Genomic DNA, 17,242 nt, shown 5'->3' on the forward strand with positions numbered 1-17,242 from the left:
GTGGGTCTACATCAATCTCTCTAGTTAGAAAATTCTACTTGCAATCAGTGAACGATGAAGCTTAATCTAATAGTTTTAAGTTTTTTTAATAAGGTTTAGTTATATTATTTTTTAATATATTTTTTTAAATAAAATTTTTTTTAAACTTGAAACTATATTATGCTTAATTTTTATCAAATAAATAAAAATAGTGAAATTCAAACTCGTGACCACTTAGTTATTAAAGTTTTAATATCATGTTAACGAACCATCTCAACCCAGTAGTTTAAGATTTAGATGAGATCTCAAAATATAATTTATATTATTATCTAATAATATTAAAAATAAAAGTAATACAACATTATATTCTCTAGATTTCAATATCCCTTAAATCTTATTGAAGTTTTATATTAGAGTTATGTTGTCTAGAGAGATTCGCTCTGGCATTCTAGCCTTTTTTTTTTATGTCCTAAAGATATTTGTTTATATAAACTTTATAAAGATAAATATTTTATAATTATAAAATATTTAATATAAATACCTTAAAAATATCCTTTAGAAAAATTTATGAAAGTATAGATATTGTATAAAATATATACCATAAGAATTAGTATTACCGTGCAGTTAATTTTATCAATAATTTAGGCTGATCAGCTGGAGAGATGACCAGCTTAAATAATTGAGTCTATCATAAACTTCAAATAGTACCAGGTGGAAAAGAGATTGGTCTCTATATGTCTACATCAATCAGTATTTTAGCATGTCCTTTAGCACCCAGGTGGAAAAGAGATTGGTCTGAAACAATGTAAACAAGGATAAATCCTTTTTCTTTCTCTCTTTTCTGAGTGGAATCTCTCTCGTTTCCAGTATGTTCTTAGCATGTTTCAAAATATCTGAGAGTTTTTCCCTGCCTGTCTCATCACAAATACAAAAACTTATTCGAGCTTTTCTAGCCAATTTTGGGCACAAGATGGTAATGATGTTTCAGCTTTGCCAAGTTATGGTGATGATCAGTTTCTCGAGCTCTATTACTTTGCTTGCTTTCTCAGCTACATCCAGGAGAAGGTAAGAACAACGTAGCTAGCTAGCTACTTAATAATTAATTTCCCAAGCACTGTTCTTTGTTTTCACAGTAATATGTATTGAGATCAGATCGGTGAGGTCTTATAAGTATAAAGCAAGTCTTTCAAACTTTTCAACTCATCTGATCAAAACCAAGTGTCAAGACCATTGTACCTTCTCATTGAAGTTTTCGTTTTTTCTTTTTTGTTCCTTTTTTGTCCATAAAACATTCAACAGATTTGCATCCATAAACATCTAAATTATTGTGAATTCTATGAACAAATAAACTCAATTGATCATAATCCTAATTTTTTTTTAGTACCAAAATATCATCAACAATTTTATTTTTTTAATATTTTTATTACTGTTTTATGATGCAATGACTTTACTATTAAAGATATCCGTTAGGAACTAAAAAGTACTGTAATTATAGATATTAATCTTAAATTGATAATTTAGATTCTTGAAAATATAATATTTAAGAAAATGTATATACCAAATTAAAAAAAAAAAACATACAAAAAAATCAAAGATAAAATACTATCCTTAAAATATAGGTTTTCTTTGTTACTTCTTTTTCGTAATTATTTTTCTTCTTATTAATATTTGAGAGTAGTTTCAAAGGAATTTCTTATAAGTTTAAAATTAAAGAGTAATTAAGACATATATTTAATTATTATATTTTAGACTTTAGTAAATGGAACGAGAAATAACAAAAAAAAAAAAAAAAAAAAAAGGGGGCGGGGGAGGTTGAGAAACGAGGCATTGGGGCCAAATGAAAGTTTTCCCCTTCACTTCCTAGTATCATCTTTGTTTGAATTTGGATAACTACGTCGACAATATTTGGGCCTTCGTTGGGCTTAGTCATATCTAATTTTTGTAACCCTTTCTAACTATACAATATATAGGCTCTTTATGGTTAGAGAAGCCCAAATTATTTATTTATTTTTTATTTTTTAAAAAGGATTATGTTTTCTTTTTATTTATTTATTATTAATTTTTTGAAAAAAAATTATGTTTATTTTTTTTGTCTTTTGAGATGATTGTTTATTTGTACGCGTCTTCTAAACTTTTTAATAGGTACGTAAGGACAGTAATTTAGCTAAGTATCTGGCTGTAATTGTCAAGCTAGATTGATCGAGATCCAATCCAATTTAGTTCAGGCAATATGTACCTTGACTCAATAGTTTATTACCAAATTATCATCTCTTGTTACACAACAATGCTAGTCGAATGTAAAAATTTTGAATGTAAAGAAATACCCACAAATTACTAACATGTTTTTTAAGGAAGAAAAATTAATCATGTGGAATTGACTTAATATAATCCGGTCTAATAAAAATATAGTTTTAACTTAAAAGACTCAAGATAATATTTTTTTTGTAAATATTGAGAAGAAAACATATTAAATTGACTTGGATCAACTCGGGTTAACTTGTTAAATCTTCATCCTAGGCCATGAAACCGTGATAACCCCATTGAAAGCAAATAAGAAAAAAATGAAGCACAATTCTTAATCAACCTAATGTTGAATGATGAAATTGAAAATAAAATTTAATAACAAAAAAATAACTTGAGCTAACCTGGATTAATCTATCGAACTTGAGTCATAAAACTGGATAACCTCATAGAAAGAAAATTAAAAAAAAATTATTAAGATCAACTCTCAATATTGAATGATGTAATTAAAAAAATATTCAATTAAAAAAAAAAAAAAGTAAAATCCAAGACACATGTCATGAGGTCATGATAACTCTACAAAAAGTAAATAGAAAAAAAAATTATATATTTCAATTTCTAATAAATTCAATGTTGGAGGATAAAATTTTTATAAAAAAATAACTTAAGTCAACTCGAATTAACCTTCCAAACTTATGTCACGAGGTTAGAATAACTTCATAAAAAAATGAAACAAATTATGAAATCTAATTTGAATTCACTCAATGTTGATGGAGAAACTATTAAAAAAAATATTCAATTAAAAAATGACAAAAAGATGAAGTTAATCAAATTAATCTGCAAAACCTATGATATAGATCATGAGAATAGAATAACTCTATAGAAAAAAATTAATTTTTTTTATAAAACTCAATATTTGATAAATCTAATGTTAACATATAAAATTAAAATTATATATAAGAAAAAAATATTTATTTCAATTAAAATTAATTCGTGAGGGGGTAGTGAAGTACCCTTGTTTTTTTTAGTTCTTGTTAATTAAAAAATAAAAAGAGAAGTAAAATCCAAGACATATGACATAATGTCATGATAACCCTATAGAAAGTAAATAGAAAATTAATTATAAATTTTAGTTCCTAATAAATTCAATATTGAAGGATAAAATTAAAAAAAAATAACTTGAGTCAATTCAAGTTAACCTTCTAAACTTATATCATGAGGTTAGGAATTTTTTTTTAAAAAATGAAACAAATTATGAAATATAATTTCAATTAATACAATGTTGATAGACAAGTTGAAAAAAAAAATTCAATTAAAAAAATAACCAAAAAATAAAGTTAATTAAATTAATCTGCAAAACCTATGATTCAGGTTATGAGAATAGAATAATCTCATATAAAAAAATTAATTTTTTTTATAAAACTTAATTTCTAATAAATTTAATGATAAAATTAAAATTTTATATATATATAAACAAATTATTATTCCAAATTAACAATGATTTGTGAGGAGAGGGTAGTCAAATTACGCTCTTTTTTCTTTTTAATTTTTTTCAGTTATTATTATATAAAATAATATGAATATATAACTCTTACAAATAAAAATTTACTAATTGTATTTCTTGGATTAAACTTAAAGAGACTCGAACAATTAAACAACAATATCAACCAAAACTTTGCAAATGCTTGAAAAACAGTAAAATATATAAGACAAAATAGCTTTCTATAGGTGTTTTGTTTTATATAATTAGATTCATTTATAGGCATCTGAATTTTTATAGACAAAATAGCTTCTAAAAAGTTGTGATTTTGTACTTTTGTATCTAATTCTTTTTCAGGAAATGACATCCTCACTGTAGAATTTGAACTCATGATTTCTTTCTTTCGTTTGATCATACCAATTAAGATACATTTATTATTTAGAGATAACCTTGCAATTAATCTAGAGTTTAATTTAGAATGTGTTTTATTTTAAATTAATTTAAAAGTTAAATCTAAGTTAACCTAATAGTTAACAAATAATATTTTATTTTAATTTTAATTTAAAATAGTATCGTTTTAGTTTTTTTTTTAATTGCAAAGAATTTCATTAAAAAAAACTGAAAGGAATATAATCTTAAACAATACAAATTTTAAACCAAATTAAATCCTGCGCTGAGTGATAACTATGACGATAAATTGATATATGATTGCGTGTCTCGAGGTACTTGATGGAATAAAGCTCCAGACAGACCGGACGCGATAAACATGGCTCCAGTTAACTTTATCCAAATGGTCGATAGAGTGTATGGCCTTTACCTATATGAAAAACCCATAATCTATTTACTATTATTATTAATAATCTAACAACTATTTAAGAATGTTTTGAATAGAGCACATTCCTCATGAATTAACTTTTTTTGAAAAAATAAAACCCCACCAGTTGAAGCGTTAACACAAATCGGTAAGACAGTAAACGAGGATGGCCAACTATCCTTGAAGTTCGTCGATCGTTGTCAATCAGGCAGTGTCGTTGAGACAGAACCGACTTCTGCAGGGAACAACAGCACCATCGGATGTAACTGCAGCATCACTGATGATAATTACTGTCACATTAATTACTTTACATTTTTATGTTTTTCTTTGTTAAATATATCTTAGCTTTCCTAAACTGTGACCAATGATGTCTCTCTCTCCTGCTTGCAATAAAGCCTGCTCAAAGATTACGGTCTTCCAGGCAGCTTCCTCCGGAATTGGCCAACCTTACTTATGTCCAAAAAAATGTAAGAACCCTTAATCAAGGACATATATATTTGGCTCATGTTTCTGCTTCGAGGCCTCAATTCTGAATCCATTAAATGATTATGAATCTTGAGATGCCTCGATGATAATTAATACTCATCAGATGTTATGTGATTATGAGTTTGCCATTGTCTGTCGCAGTTTATATTAAAATTTCAAGCGTTTATATTAATTTTTGGAGCAATTTTCAAGATGGAAAATAATTTTTATACAACAACAATGTCTATGACAGAGATTTCACTCGCAACTATCTATACGGCACAATTCCGGTGGAATGGGCTTCGATGAAAAATCTGTCTTTTATAAATTCACCCCTCTTCTTGGTTTATCTTATTTTCTATGTAAGAGTGAGCTTAAAACTTCCTTCCTAACTAACCTCTTATGCAGCTCGCTCACTGCAAATCGCTTGTCAGGAAATATTCCTGGACATATGGGAAGTTTTACTGCCCTCACCTACTTGTATGGCTTGAATCTGTTATAGTGCTCTACCTCTAGTTTGAGTTATTCGAATATTGGCAGCAATGCTTGTTTGCTTTGTTCTCTAATGGTTATTTCACTTTATCAAATGCAATTATAAAATATAGGAGCTGTTGAATTAAACTCAACCTCTAGATGGTCAAGGAAGGCAACCACCAGCTGCCACCGACCAGCCACCAACTGACCAGCCGCCAGCCACCAGCCGCAGCCGCCAGCCGCCCCCACAGCTGCCACAGCCGCCAGCCGCCTTCACACTTGAAGGTTGAATTTTCTTGTTTTGATTTCGTGTATAAATAGAGTGCCCAGCTTATGTTATATGTGTGGAGAGAATTGAGAGGAACACTAGAAAGAGAAAGAGAGAGAGAGGGCGTGTATTGTGTTAAGTTGTTAATTAATTGTAAGCTTCGGATTTTGTAATAAAACCAGTGGGTTTTATCCCCTCTGAGGGTTTCAAAGCCACCACCAGTGGCTCCTCCCACCAACAATTGGTATCAGAGCCCCGTTCATCGGAAAACAGAAGAGTTTTGGGGTATATCCGAATTTTCAAAATTGTCAAAAACAAGTTTTGATCATTCAGAAGTGTAGAGCTCATCAAGACGAACTCACTGCCGCAAAAATCAGCCAAATCGGAGTTCGGGGTAGCCCACACGCGCCTCCTGAATATTCAGCCAGATCGCCCACGCGCATCCCACGCGCCCCGAGGTTGAAGACGACTGACGTGCACGCGCGCCATATTCAAGCCGAGCCGAGCCGAGCCGTCACGCCGAGTCCAGCCGAGCCACAAGCCAAGCCGTACCTCGCGCCGAGCCGAGCCGCTTTCAAGCCTCAGCCGAGCCGAAGGAATATTCCCCAGAATATTCCCCAGAATATTCCCCGAATATTCCACAGAATATTCCCAGAATATTCCCGGTTCAACCCAGCGAACCGCCCGCCGTACAGAATTGGTGTTTTGACCGGTTCACCCATTGTTTGACCCGATTTCAACAAAGTCAGACCGGTTCCCTACTATTTGGACCATTCCGGATCGATCTACAGTGTCCGTTTTTCCAAATTCGGCTCCCAAAGAGGTGATATAGTCATTAAAAGAACAAAATGACTACAGAAGGTACACATACACTCATCCCTAAGCTGACCAAAGACAACTATGATAGTTGGTGCATCAGATTGAAGGCATTTCTTGGGTCACAAGAGTGTTTGGATATTGTACAAACTGGTTATGATGAACCAGAGTCCAAAGAAAGAGAAGATGCTTTACAAGAGGCACAAAAGCAAGCCTTGAAAGTCAACAGAAAGAAAGACAACAAAGCCAAGACCATCATCTACCAAGGTCTTGATGAAGATACATTCGAGATCATAGCTTCCGCTGAAACGTCACATGATATATGGGAGGCTCTCCAACAGAAATACAAAGGTGCTGACAGAATCAAGAAGATTCGTCTTCAATCTTTGAGAGGTGACTTTGAGTTATTGCAAATGAAGTCCTCGGAGTCTATTTCTGATTATCACACAAGGATTATGGTGATAGTAAACCAGATGAGAAGAAATGGAGAAGCCCTCATCGATTCTCGAATCACTGAGAAAATTTTGAGATCCCTAGATCCAAAATTCGATTTTGTTGTTGTCGCAATTGAAGAGTCCAAGGAAGTGGACAAGTTGACAGTAGATGAGCTTATGAGTTCCTTGCAAGCTCATGAGCAGAAGATTGTAAAGCGAAATGGAGATAAGGCAATTGAGCATGCCTTACAAGCAAAGCTGTCCCTCAAGGACAGATATGAGCAAGGGGAGACTTCATCAAGTGGCTACACCACTCAAGGAGGAAGTCAACAATCCAGAGGAGGATTCCAGCAATTCCAAGGAAGAGGTTCTTGGAATACAAGTTTTAGAGGAAGAGGTGGCAGAAACACCACCAGAGGAGGCCGAGGCCAACAAGCATTCACTCCCAGAGGAAGAGGAGGCGGTTACAATAACCGTGACAAGAGGAATATCAAATGTTATAGTTGCAATCAATTTGGGCACTATAGCACTGAATGCAGAAGAAAAGCTCCGTTGGAGATACGTGAGCAAGCCAACTATGTAGAGAAGGATGACAGAGAAGAAACTGCATTTCTTGTCCAACAAGGACATGATAAGAAAAAGGAGGACATATGGTATCTAGATACTGGAGCCAGCAATCACATGTGCGGCTACCGAGAGTTATTTAGTAATCTAGATGAGACCAAGCAAGGTCTAGTTACTTTTGGAGATACCACAAAGGTTCCATTCAAAGGTAAAGGCAACATCCCAGTCAAGATGAAGAATGGCGATTCCAGCTACATCGCCGATGTGTATTATGTCCCAGCCATAAAACAGAACCTAATCAGCTTAGGTCAACTTTTGGAGAGAGGCTATACTTTTTACTCGGAGAATTGTCATCTGGCAATTAGAGACAACAATTGGAGATTAATGGCCTATGTGAAAATGTCCAAGAATAGGATGTTTCCTTTGAACATCCAGTATGATGCAGCAAGGTGTTTGAGCGCCATCACCAACGGTGAAGAATGGCTTTGGCACCTAAGGCTTGGACATCTGAATTTCACGAGTTTGAAGATGCTAGCAAGCAAGAAGATGGTCAAAGGTTTGCCTCACATTGATCATCCAGATGAAGTCTGTGAGAGTTGTGTCCTCAGCAAACATCACAGATCCAGTTTTGCCAAAGAAGTTAACTGGAGAGCAAAGAGGCCACTGGAGTTAGTACACACAGATGTGTGTGGCCCAATCACGCCTATGTCAACTGGACAAAATAGGTACTTCCTCACTTTTACTGATGATTTTAGTAGAAAAACGTGGATATACTTTCTGAAGAGGAAGTCAGAAGTATTCAATTGTTTTAAAGATTTTAAAGCAATTGTGGAGAAGCAAACTGGTTATACGATCAGAACAGTAAGATCTGATCAAGGAGGAGAATATACAGCCAATGACTTTGAAGCCTATTGTACACAACAAGGCATCAGACATCAAACAACGCCAGCTTATACACCACAGCTGAATGGTGTAGCAGAAAGGAAGAATCGCACGATTCTTGACATGGCTAGAAGTCTGCTCAAAGCAAAGAAGTTGCCCAAGCAATACTGGGCTGAAGCTGTATCATGTGCAGTGTATCTGTTGAATCGCTGCCCAACCAGAAGTTTGCAAGGAGTTACTCCAGAAGAAGCATGGAGTGGTCACAAACCAAGTGTTACTCATCTACGAGTCTTTGGTTGTGTGGCATATGCAAAGATCCCAGATGCAAGAAGGAGAAAGCTCGATGATAAGAGCGAGAAATGCATCTTTGTGGGATATGGTGAAAGAAGGATGGGATACAGGCTGTATAATCCTATCACGAAGAAGGTGATTAGAAGTAGAGATGTTATCTTTGAAGAAGATAAATCTTGGGCATGGAATGATGATCAAGAAGCAGTCAGATGGATCAACACTGATTTGATCCTTGAAGGTGAAGAAGTACCAACAGTACTTGTCGAAGAACCTATTGTGCCAGCAGCTGAACCACAAAGTCCGGCACACAGTTTCCCTGTATTCAACAGGAGGAACACACCAGGAGCATCATCATCAACACCATCAGCATCCTCGTCAGAAGGACCAAGAAAGATGCGGAATCTTGAAGAGTTGTATGATACCACTCAGGTCATGGAAGATACAACTCTGTTTTGTTTCCATGCAGATAAGGACCCACCAGAAAAGAAGAAAGCAATAGGTGTCAAAAGGGTCTACAAGCAGAGAGAAGGCATTGAAGAGAGAAGTGTTCATGCTTGGCATGATATCTCTCGATTGAGTTTAAAGGGGAGATTTGTTGAATTAAACTCAACCTCTAGATGGTCAAGGAAGGCAACCACCAGCTGCCACCGACCAGCCACCAACCGACCAGCCGCCAGCCACCAGCCGCAGCCGCCAGCCGCCCCCACAGCTGCCACAGCCGCCAGCCGCCTTCACACTTGAAAGTTGAATTTTCTTGTTTTGATTTCGTGTATAAATAGAGTGCCCAGCTTATGTTATATGTGTGGAGAGAATTGAGAGGAACACTAGAAAGAGAAAGAGAGAGAGAGGGCGTGTATTGTGTTAAGTTGTTAATTAATTGTAAGCTTCGGATTTTGTAATAAAACCAGTGGGTTTTATCCCCTCTGAGTGTTTCAAAGCCACCACCAGTGGCTCCTCCCACCAACAGGAGCCTTGAATCAAATCAGTTTTCTGGTGTTGTCCCATCTGAGCTTGGCAAGCTTGTCAACTTAAAAACTCTGTAAGAAGTTTTAACTAAATTCTTCATTGTGAAGACTTGATAGAGATTTCGTTTTCATTAGTTGAAATCTTTGCTTTGATGCCGTGAATTAACAATTGCAGGATACTCTCCGGCAATAAGTTAGTGGGGAGCTTGCCAGAGGCACTTGCGCAGATAAAAGACTTGAAGGATTTGTAAGCCCTCACTTATGTTCCTTGAACACATTTCTTTTTTTTGTTATATAATCTAACATATTCAATGTGCAGTCGCGTAAGTGATAATAATCTTAATGGCACCGTACCCGAGTTCATTGGGAACTGGACGCAACTTCAAAAGCTGTGAGATGTTTATCTTCACAAGATCTTAATTCATTCTAATGCAACATGAGACAATTTATTGAGAATTTTTGTTCTTTTCGTGACTAATGAAGTGATTTGTACGCGACTGGATTGCAAGAACCTATACCTCTTGCGATTTTTCATTTGGAAAAGTTGTCTGATTTGTGAGTAAAACCACTTTCTTGTGCTGCATACCTCCTGCTGTATTAATTATTGAATAATTCTCGTAGTGTGTGAGAGATAGGGAGAGATAAATGAAGGGAATTGAACATTCAAGGTCTCTTACTGTTATGCAGGAGGATTGCTGATATGCCTGGACCAGAGTTTCAGTTACCTAACTCGCCGATTGAAAGGCAATTCTTGTATGTGAACTGCTTCATAACTTTTCATAGCAAAGTTGAGGATATGTTCTATTCAGAACTGTTTAACCAACCTGTAACTTGTTGCAAGGGTTCTGAGGAACATCAATTTAACTGGAACAATCCCAGAAAACGCATGGAAAGTGGAAAAAACACTGTAAGTGTGAACTTCACTCATCGCCTCACATCTGCTGCTAAGCAAATTAGAATTTCTTTTTATACATTTCAATTCTGCCATATTTTTCATTATGATCTCTCCATGTACAGCTGGTGCGTGGCATCTGCCTGAATCATCAGGTCTTTAGGATAAGTTAAAAATCCTACATTAATATATAATCCTGTGTATATAATAACTGAAGTCCTACTAGAGTGAGTAGAGGAATCACAACTAGCTTAATTCTAACATAACATTGACTTATTTTCACAACGGATGAGCTCCTATGAGAAGGTAGTGATTTCAAGCAACTGCAACTCTCCAAGGAAGAATATACATAGAGGATTACTTCAAAGAATTTAATAACCTTTAATTATGAGACATATATATATATATATATATATATATATATATTTTCACCTGTTCATTGCCATTATATTTACAAAGATGTAAAATCTTCTTCAGAGACTGAAGCCTAAAATTTTGTCTGCTGAAATTTCTTGCAGCGACTTAACTTTTAACAAGTTGGCTGGGGAGATTCCTCCTAATACAATACGACGACAGTTTACGTGAGCAATGTTAAAGTCTGATAATTTGAAATTTGGTTATTGAAATCTTATCAAGGATGGCGCAATAAATTATGCTGAAAGTTTGAGTGTGGTTCTTACCAGGTTTTTGAGTGGCAACAAGCTGACTGGAACAGTGCAGGACCCATTCCTCCAAAACAGCCAAAATCTGTATGTTCCTAAATTACACCCATCATTGGATTCAGTACTTATTTGAATATTGATATGCCTTGCCTTTTTTCCTTGAAGATCCATGACTAATGACCTTAACAGAATATACAAATATTTGATTTGACCTCTCTGCACTGAAACACAATAATATAACCGCTGAAACACAAATATTAGATTTGACCTTACTTTTATCGTCTTCTCTGCTCTGCAGTCTCACCGCTGACAGCACTGCATTCAATTTCGTCATGCTTATCTCTTATGCATCATGAACAAGTTCATTCCCAGTTCCCCCCTTTCCTATTATCTTTGACCTGTGTGTTTTCCATTGCCTTGACACTAAAGAGTGTTTGGAACTAAGTTGAAATCATGATTTTTAAAAAATTAAAAAAAAAAATTGTATAAAATTATTCTTTTATATTTTTAGATTTTTTTGATGTGCTGATATTAAAAATATTTTTTTAACAAATAAAAAAATATTATTTTAATGCATTTCTAAGCGAATATCACTTTGAATCACAACCTCTATCATACTCCCATACACCCCCAAATAATACTTCATTTTATGCTAGTATTTCATGCTCACAGGAGGTTAATGAGTACATACACTAAGAACCACAACTTGTAGATAAATTATTATTTTTTAAACATAAAATACCACTAGATTTAATAGTTTTATAGGCGAAAATTTATGTCAGTATTTACACTAGCAGTCCATCAGTCCATATGCTACCAACAGACTCACAAACAGAAACAATCTGTTGGAAAAACTCTTGTCGGTAATTTATGGATTGTTGTTGAGTCCATTGATATTAAATATACCAATGGATTTACAGATAGACAAAGCATGTAAAAAAAATTTACTCACTTTATTTTGTCAGTAATTATAATATATCATTGACAAAATACCATTTGTAATTCCATTGGTGCGTTAACAATATCAGTGGTATTTGTAGTAATTCTTTTCCTACTCTCTAGAATATACTGACAGTTAGTTTCATCAGTTACCCCTTCAGTTATAGTGGCATTTGTAGTAATTCCTTTCCAACTCTCTGGAATATAACAATGAAGTTATTCCATCAATGACTCTATCGGTAATATTTTAAAAATATATTGAGCAAAAGTAGAAAAATATAATAGTGACATTTACAGTAATTCTTTTTTAACTCTATGGAATATACTGATAGAGTTCTGTCGTAAGTAATATTATAAAATATATATTTAAAAAAAAATTATTGAATAGAAGTATAAAAAAATTAAAATAAAATAAATTAGTATAAAAAATCAAATATGTATTACAAATTTAAATATTTGTATGTTCAAATACAATAAATATAAAATAGAGAAGATGCTGAAGAAGGAGGAGGAAGTCAGTTGTCGCCGGGACTGTAGGGCTAATTAGAGGGTGCACATGAACCACCCATTTATGATCTCATTTCCATTATCAATTGGTGGATTTGTTTCATAAGCAGCAATGAGTCATTCATATTTATCATTAAAAAACAAATTATTCTAAATTTACAAAACTTCAATATAATAATTAAAATTAATCTTACATATTTAATCGAAATTGAACAAAAAAAGAACTAAAATTCAACAAAATAATGCAAAAATTATTTCAATAATAGCTAAAATTCATGTCATTTTTTAATTCATAAAATTATTAAGAACACAAAATTGAACAAAAAGGAAAGAAAAGACATTGTTAATAAACCCCAAAAAAGAAAAATGAAGAAAGACAACATAGCTTAGAATGAGAAAAGAAGATAATGCTTGATTTCATGTGAGAAGGAGAAAGAGAAGAGAAGATAAAGAGAGAGAAACATGTGTGTGAGAGAAGAAGAGAGAAGAAGAGAGAAGAAGAAAGAAAACGGTGAAGTCTCGTTGTCAAGATTCTAGTCTTTTATTTTGGTTTTTATCGATGGGCAATTAAATATTAATATTTTTAATATTTTCGTTAGTGATTCCGTTTGTAAAGTTAACTAGAAATTTTTCAACTTACACGAAAATTTTCAAAACCCTCCAGATATTATAGACAACTTTTCATTCCGTGAGTGATTCTATTGGGGAAAAAATGAATAGTTAAAAGATCATTAATTAGCATCGCATTGAGAAGTAAACATTTCCCTTAGTCTCTGAAATATACCGATGGACGCATTTCATCGGTATACTCATATGTAATGAACACTAAACAATGCCAGGGTAAAGGGGCATAGTTCCCATCGTCTCTAGAATATACTGATAAACACAGTTTTTTGGTATACTCATATGTAATGAATACCGTAAACAATGTCAAGGTGAATGGGAATTGTTTCCATAGTCTCTAGAATATACCAACATATACTTTTCATCGGTATACCTGTATGTAATGTACAGTCTCTCTATATTTTTATCGGCTTAAATTAGTGTTTGATGCCAAATTATATCTATATTCTCTATCCATACATCCTCCAAATAGTTAAATTCACAGTTGCACACACAACACAATAACAACAGTTCACATCACAATAATAAAATAAATATTTCATTGTCATTCAATAATAAATTAACATCATTGCCATTAAATTGAAGTGAATTTTATCCATAAATATTTCATTATATTTTATGGCATTACACATTAATGTTGTGCAAATTAATCAGAATTCTCTTCTTCTTCGTTAATTGACCCGTCCTCATCTCCATCACAATCTTATACGTTGATCTCATCACTATCATCCTCATCAACTTATGTATGTCGGCTAGAGCTCAAAACATCATTCAACTCCTTAATGTCAACATCAATAAAAATATTCTCGGCGATGCAAAATTTAAATTTTCTTCCAAGTCATTAGACGAAGCAACTCGATATGGATCAACTAACTCACCAAGTTGAAAAGACATCATCTTCCACAATTAATTCATCATTGCCATCTTGAACAACCACGACATGACCTTTAGGTTTAGTTTTCACTACGAATAACTTTCTGGCATTCTTTGGCAAAAACAAAGACATCATCAACATTCTAAAGTCTAGCCTTTAAATTAATTTTGATCAAACCATGATGGAGATCTACTCTAATTTCTCTGTCAGTGGTGTCATAACAATAATATTTGAATAAAAAATACTCTATTATGCTCGTTATGTATTACAATTCAATGACCTCTTCTAACTTTCCATGGTAGTTAACTTCAAACTCATTAGAACTCGATCCCTTAACACAAACCTCATTGTTATATATCTTTCTACCCTACCCATATTCTTTAGTATCAAACACATGTTCATTGATAGAATACTCGTTGTAGCACTTCACCTTTCTTTCAGAACCCAGAGTTAGTAAAGACCAAGTAATACTAGCATTTCCTTCTAATTGATAAACGTAGTACATGAAGTACAACAATGAACAATTAACAAGAAATATGTAATGAAATTAAGCATCTCGAGAGATAAAAATAATTAAACAATACTTACATCTGTTTTAAACAATGTGAAAAATTGTTCATCTTATAATCAAAAGATTTAGGATTTAGTTAGCTATGAGTTTTACAACAGTAAATATTGATGTTGTTGTCTGTGAGGAATTTAATAATGTTTTAGTTTATGATATTATAAAAGATAATTGTTTGAAAATAATGACATGTTAAGTAGTATACTTACTAAATAAAATGTCTCAGTTCATCGCAGTTAAATAACACATAATTATGTGCTTGTCTGAATTCTATTTCTGACAAATATCTTCCCCTTGCAATATGTTTTTGGTATGGGTTGTCTAGGATAAAAGAATATTGACAAGTTCTCACTCGAAGACACTTACCCACGATCATCATTCATTGGACTGAGATTGATTTTGTTCTCAATTGAGACTAAAAATAGTATGAGATAAATGTTAAGATCTCTTCAAGGATATAAGCCTTGTATATCGAAGCCTCAACATGTTTCTTGTTTTTTACTTTTCTCTTAAGGATGAACAATTACATGTATAATATGAAATGAATATTTTGAAATATGCAAAGAAAGACAATAAAATTTTAATTATAATGTATATCTAGACACTAACCTCTCAAATAGATACATCCATCTATATTGAACTAGGCCTTGAACTTTTGCCTTAAACCGTAAATGTAAATGTAAATGCTTCATTGAGTCGAAAAGAAATGGAGGGAATATCATTTAAAGTTTGCATATTATCTGAATGATATTCATTTTGAAGCCGCTTTATGTGTTATGTCTGCAACTTGTTTGAGCATATATCTCTAAAGAAGTGACTGGTCTTTGTAAGTGCCACTTTGGCAATAAATCTTAGTAAGCAAATGGAATGAGTGTTTGTATAAATACGTGGCAGTTATGGCTCTTCATTCCATAAAATCTACAATTCTTCAAATTCATCATGCTTGATATGTTTAAGGCATATCAAACAAGAAAACATAGATTTTTAAGCCATTGGCAAACAAGTAACTATACATTATTGATGTAACCATATTATTTGATAGTTTCACCCACATCTACTTAATGTTTTGTCCATGTTTTATATGTAAAATGCCTTGATATTCTTTGTTTTATGTTTTGAAGGCACTTTTGGATGAAAGATGCAAAAAGGAGTAAAATGGAGGTAATTGGCAGATTTGACGTTCAGTCGATATTTTGTGCAGAGTGTGAGTTCCAGAGATCGAAATGAAGTGATTCCAGTGGCATTAAAAAGATAACATCCATACCTTCAAAGAGAAAGATCATGGCAATCACATTCTTCAAAGTCAAATCTCGCAGTCTGCCAATGTTGACCTTTGCCCATTCAAAATTCAATATCTGGAGCTTTAGAAGTCCAATTGATGCAAACTCAATTTTGTTGGATTCCTTAATCAAAGCTCTATAAATGGTAATTCCATATTTTGTTGGAAAAATATAATTACTTTCCATATTTTTTGCAGTCCGTTGGTAATTCCATCGGTAATTCGGTCGATAATTTGACGCGGTCAGAGGTGCATTCAATGCACACCATTTGGAACTCGCACATTCTATTGGTATGTTTGTCGGTAAAATTTGTCCACTGACAAATTATCGATGGAAATAATTACGTCGGTATAGTCATCGGTGATTGTGGCATTTCGAGTATTTATTTTCAAACTCTCTCTTAGATACCGACTGACGTGAGTTCGTCAATATCGATGTCGGTGAGTGTGGCATTTTAAGTAATTATTTTCAAACTCTCTGTGAGATGCCGACGGACATGAATATGTCGGTATGGTCGTCGGTGATTGTGGCATTTTAAAGTAATTATTTTCGAACTCTCTATGAGATGCCGACGGACGTGAGTCCGTCTGTATGGACGTCGGTGATTGTGGCATTTCGAATAATTATTTTTGAACTCTCCGTGAGATGCCGACGGACGTGAGTCCGTCGGTATGGATGTCAGTAATTGTTGAACTGTACAAGAAATGTTGTATTTGTATTGTCTATTTACCTTCTCGCAAAAACTTAAATGATAAATTGTTCATCGCACAAAGCAATAACAACAGTGCTTAAACAATAAATATTTCGTGTTAGAAAATATATCATCCATAATCTAAATTACATGAAAAAAAGGGTTTTACACAGGGTTTCGTTTTGATAGTTAGTCAGAATTTTCTTCTTCTTCTTCATCAGTTGAATAGTCATCACCTTCATCACAATCTTTAATATGGATATCATCTTCTTCATCAACATTTGATTGTCCTTTAGAGCTCAAAACAACATTCAACTCCTTTGCGTCAACATCAACAAGACTATCATCGAAAACAAGAAAAATTGAATTTTCTTCCAATTCAATCGAGGGAGCAACTCGATATGATTCAACCAACTCACTAACTTGAAAGACTTCATCTTGCACACTTGTGTCTTCGTTCTAATCCTGAAAAACCTCAACACGACTCTGGGGTTTTGTTTTTAAAACGGACAACCAATCAACTTTTGATCGATCC

The 17,242-nt window shown here is 33.5% G+C and overlaps 1 protein-coding gene and 1 long non-coding RNA gene across 2 annotated transcripts; both read left to right on the forward strand.

Annotated features, from left to right (window-relative positions):
* Window positions 1–541: 541 nt before the first annotated feature.
* LOC140956138 (uncharacterized) lies at window positions 542–5,578 on the forward strand. Its single transcript, XR_012171235.1, has 3 exons — window positions 542–1,044; window positions 4,642–4,981; window positions 5,233–5,578. It is a non-coding gene; the product is annotated as an uncharacterized lncRNA (long non-coding RNA).
* A 1,432-nt stretch (window positions 5,579–7,010) lies between these two features.
* LOC118037059 (uncharacterized) lies at window positions 7,011–11,406 on the forward strand. The gene is made up of 9 exons (XM_073412245.1): window positions 7,011–7,028; window positions 9,617–9,747; window positions 9,849–9,920; window positions 9,993–10,064; window positions 10,157–10,228; window positions 10,361–10,426; window positions 10,515–10,580; window positions 11,084–11,146; window positions 11,249–11,406. Exons 1-9 carry the CDS (start codon window positions 7,011–7,013, stop codon window positions 11,358–11,360), a joined length of 672 nt encoding a protein of 223 aa, XP_073268346.1. The 3' UTR covers window positions 11,361–11,406.
* Window positions 11,407–17,242: the final 5,836 nt, after the last annotated feature.

This window comes from Populus alba, chromosome 11 (assembly GCF_005239225.2).
Source record: "Populus alba chromosome 11, ASM523922v2, whole genome shotgun sequence".
Taxonomy (NCBI): Eukaryota; Viridiplantae; Streptophyta; class Magnoliopsida; order Malpighiales; family Salicaceae; genus Populus; species Populus alba.

Coding starts and splice junctions, on each gene's coding strand:
- LOC118037059 (XM_073412245.1), top strand. Junction 9,921..9,992: donor ATAAAAGACTTGAAGGATTT/GTAAGCCCTCAC, acceptor TTCAATGTGCAG/TCGCGTAAGTGATAATAATC. Junction 10,229..10,360: donor TTGGAAAAGTTGTCTGATTT/GTGAGTAAAACC, acceptor ACTGTTATGCAG/GAGGATTGCTGATATGCCTG.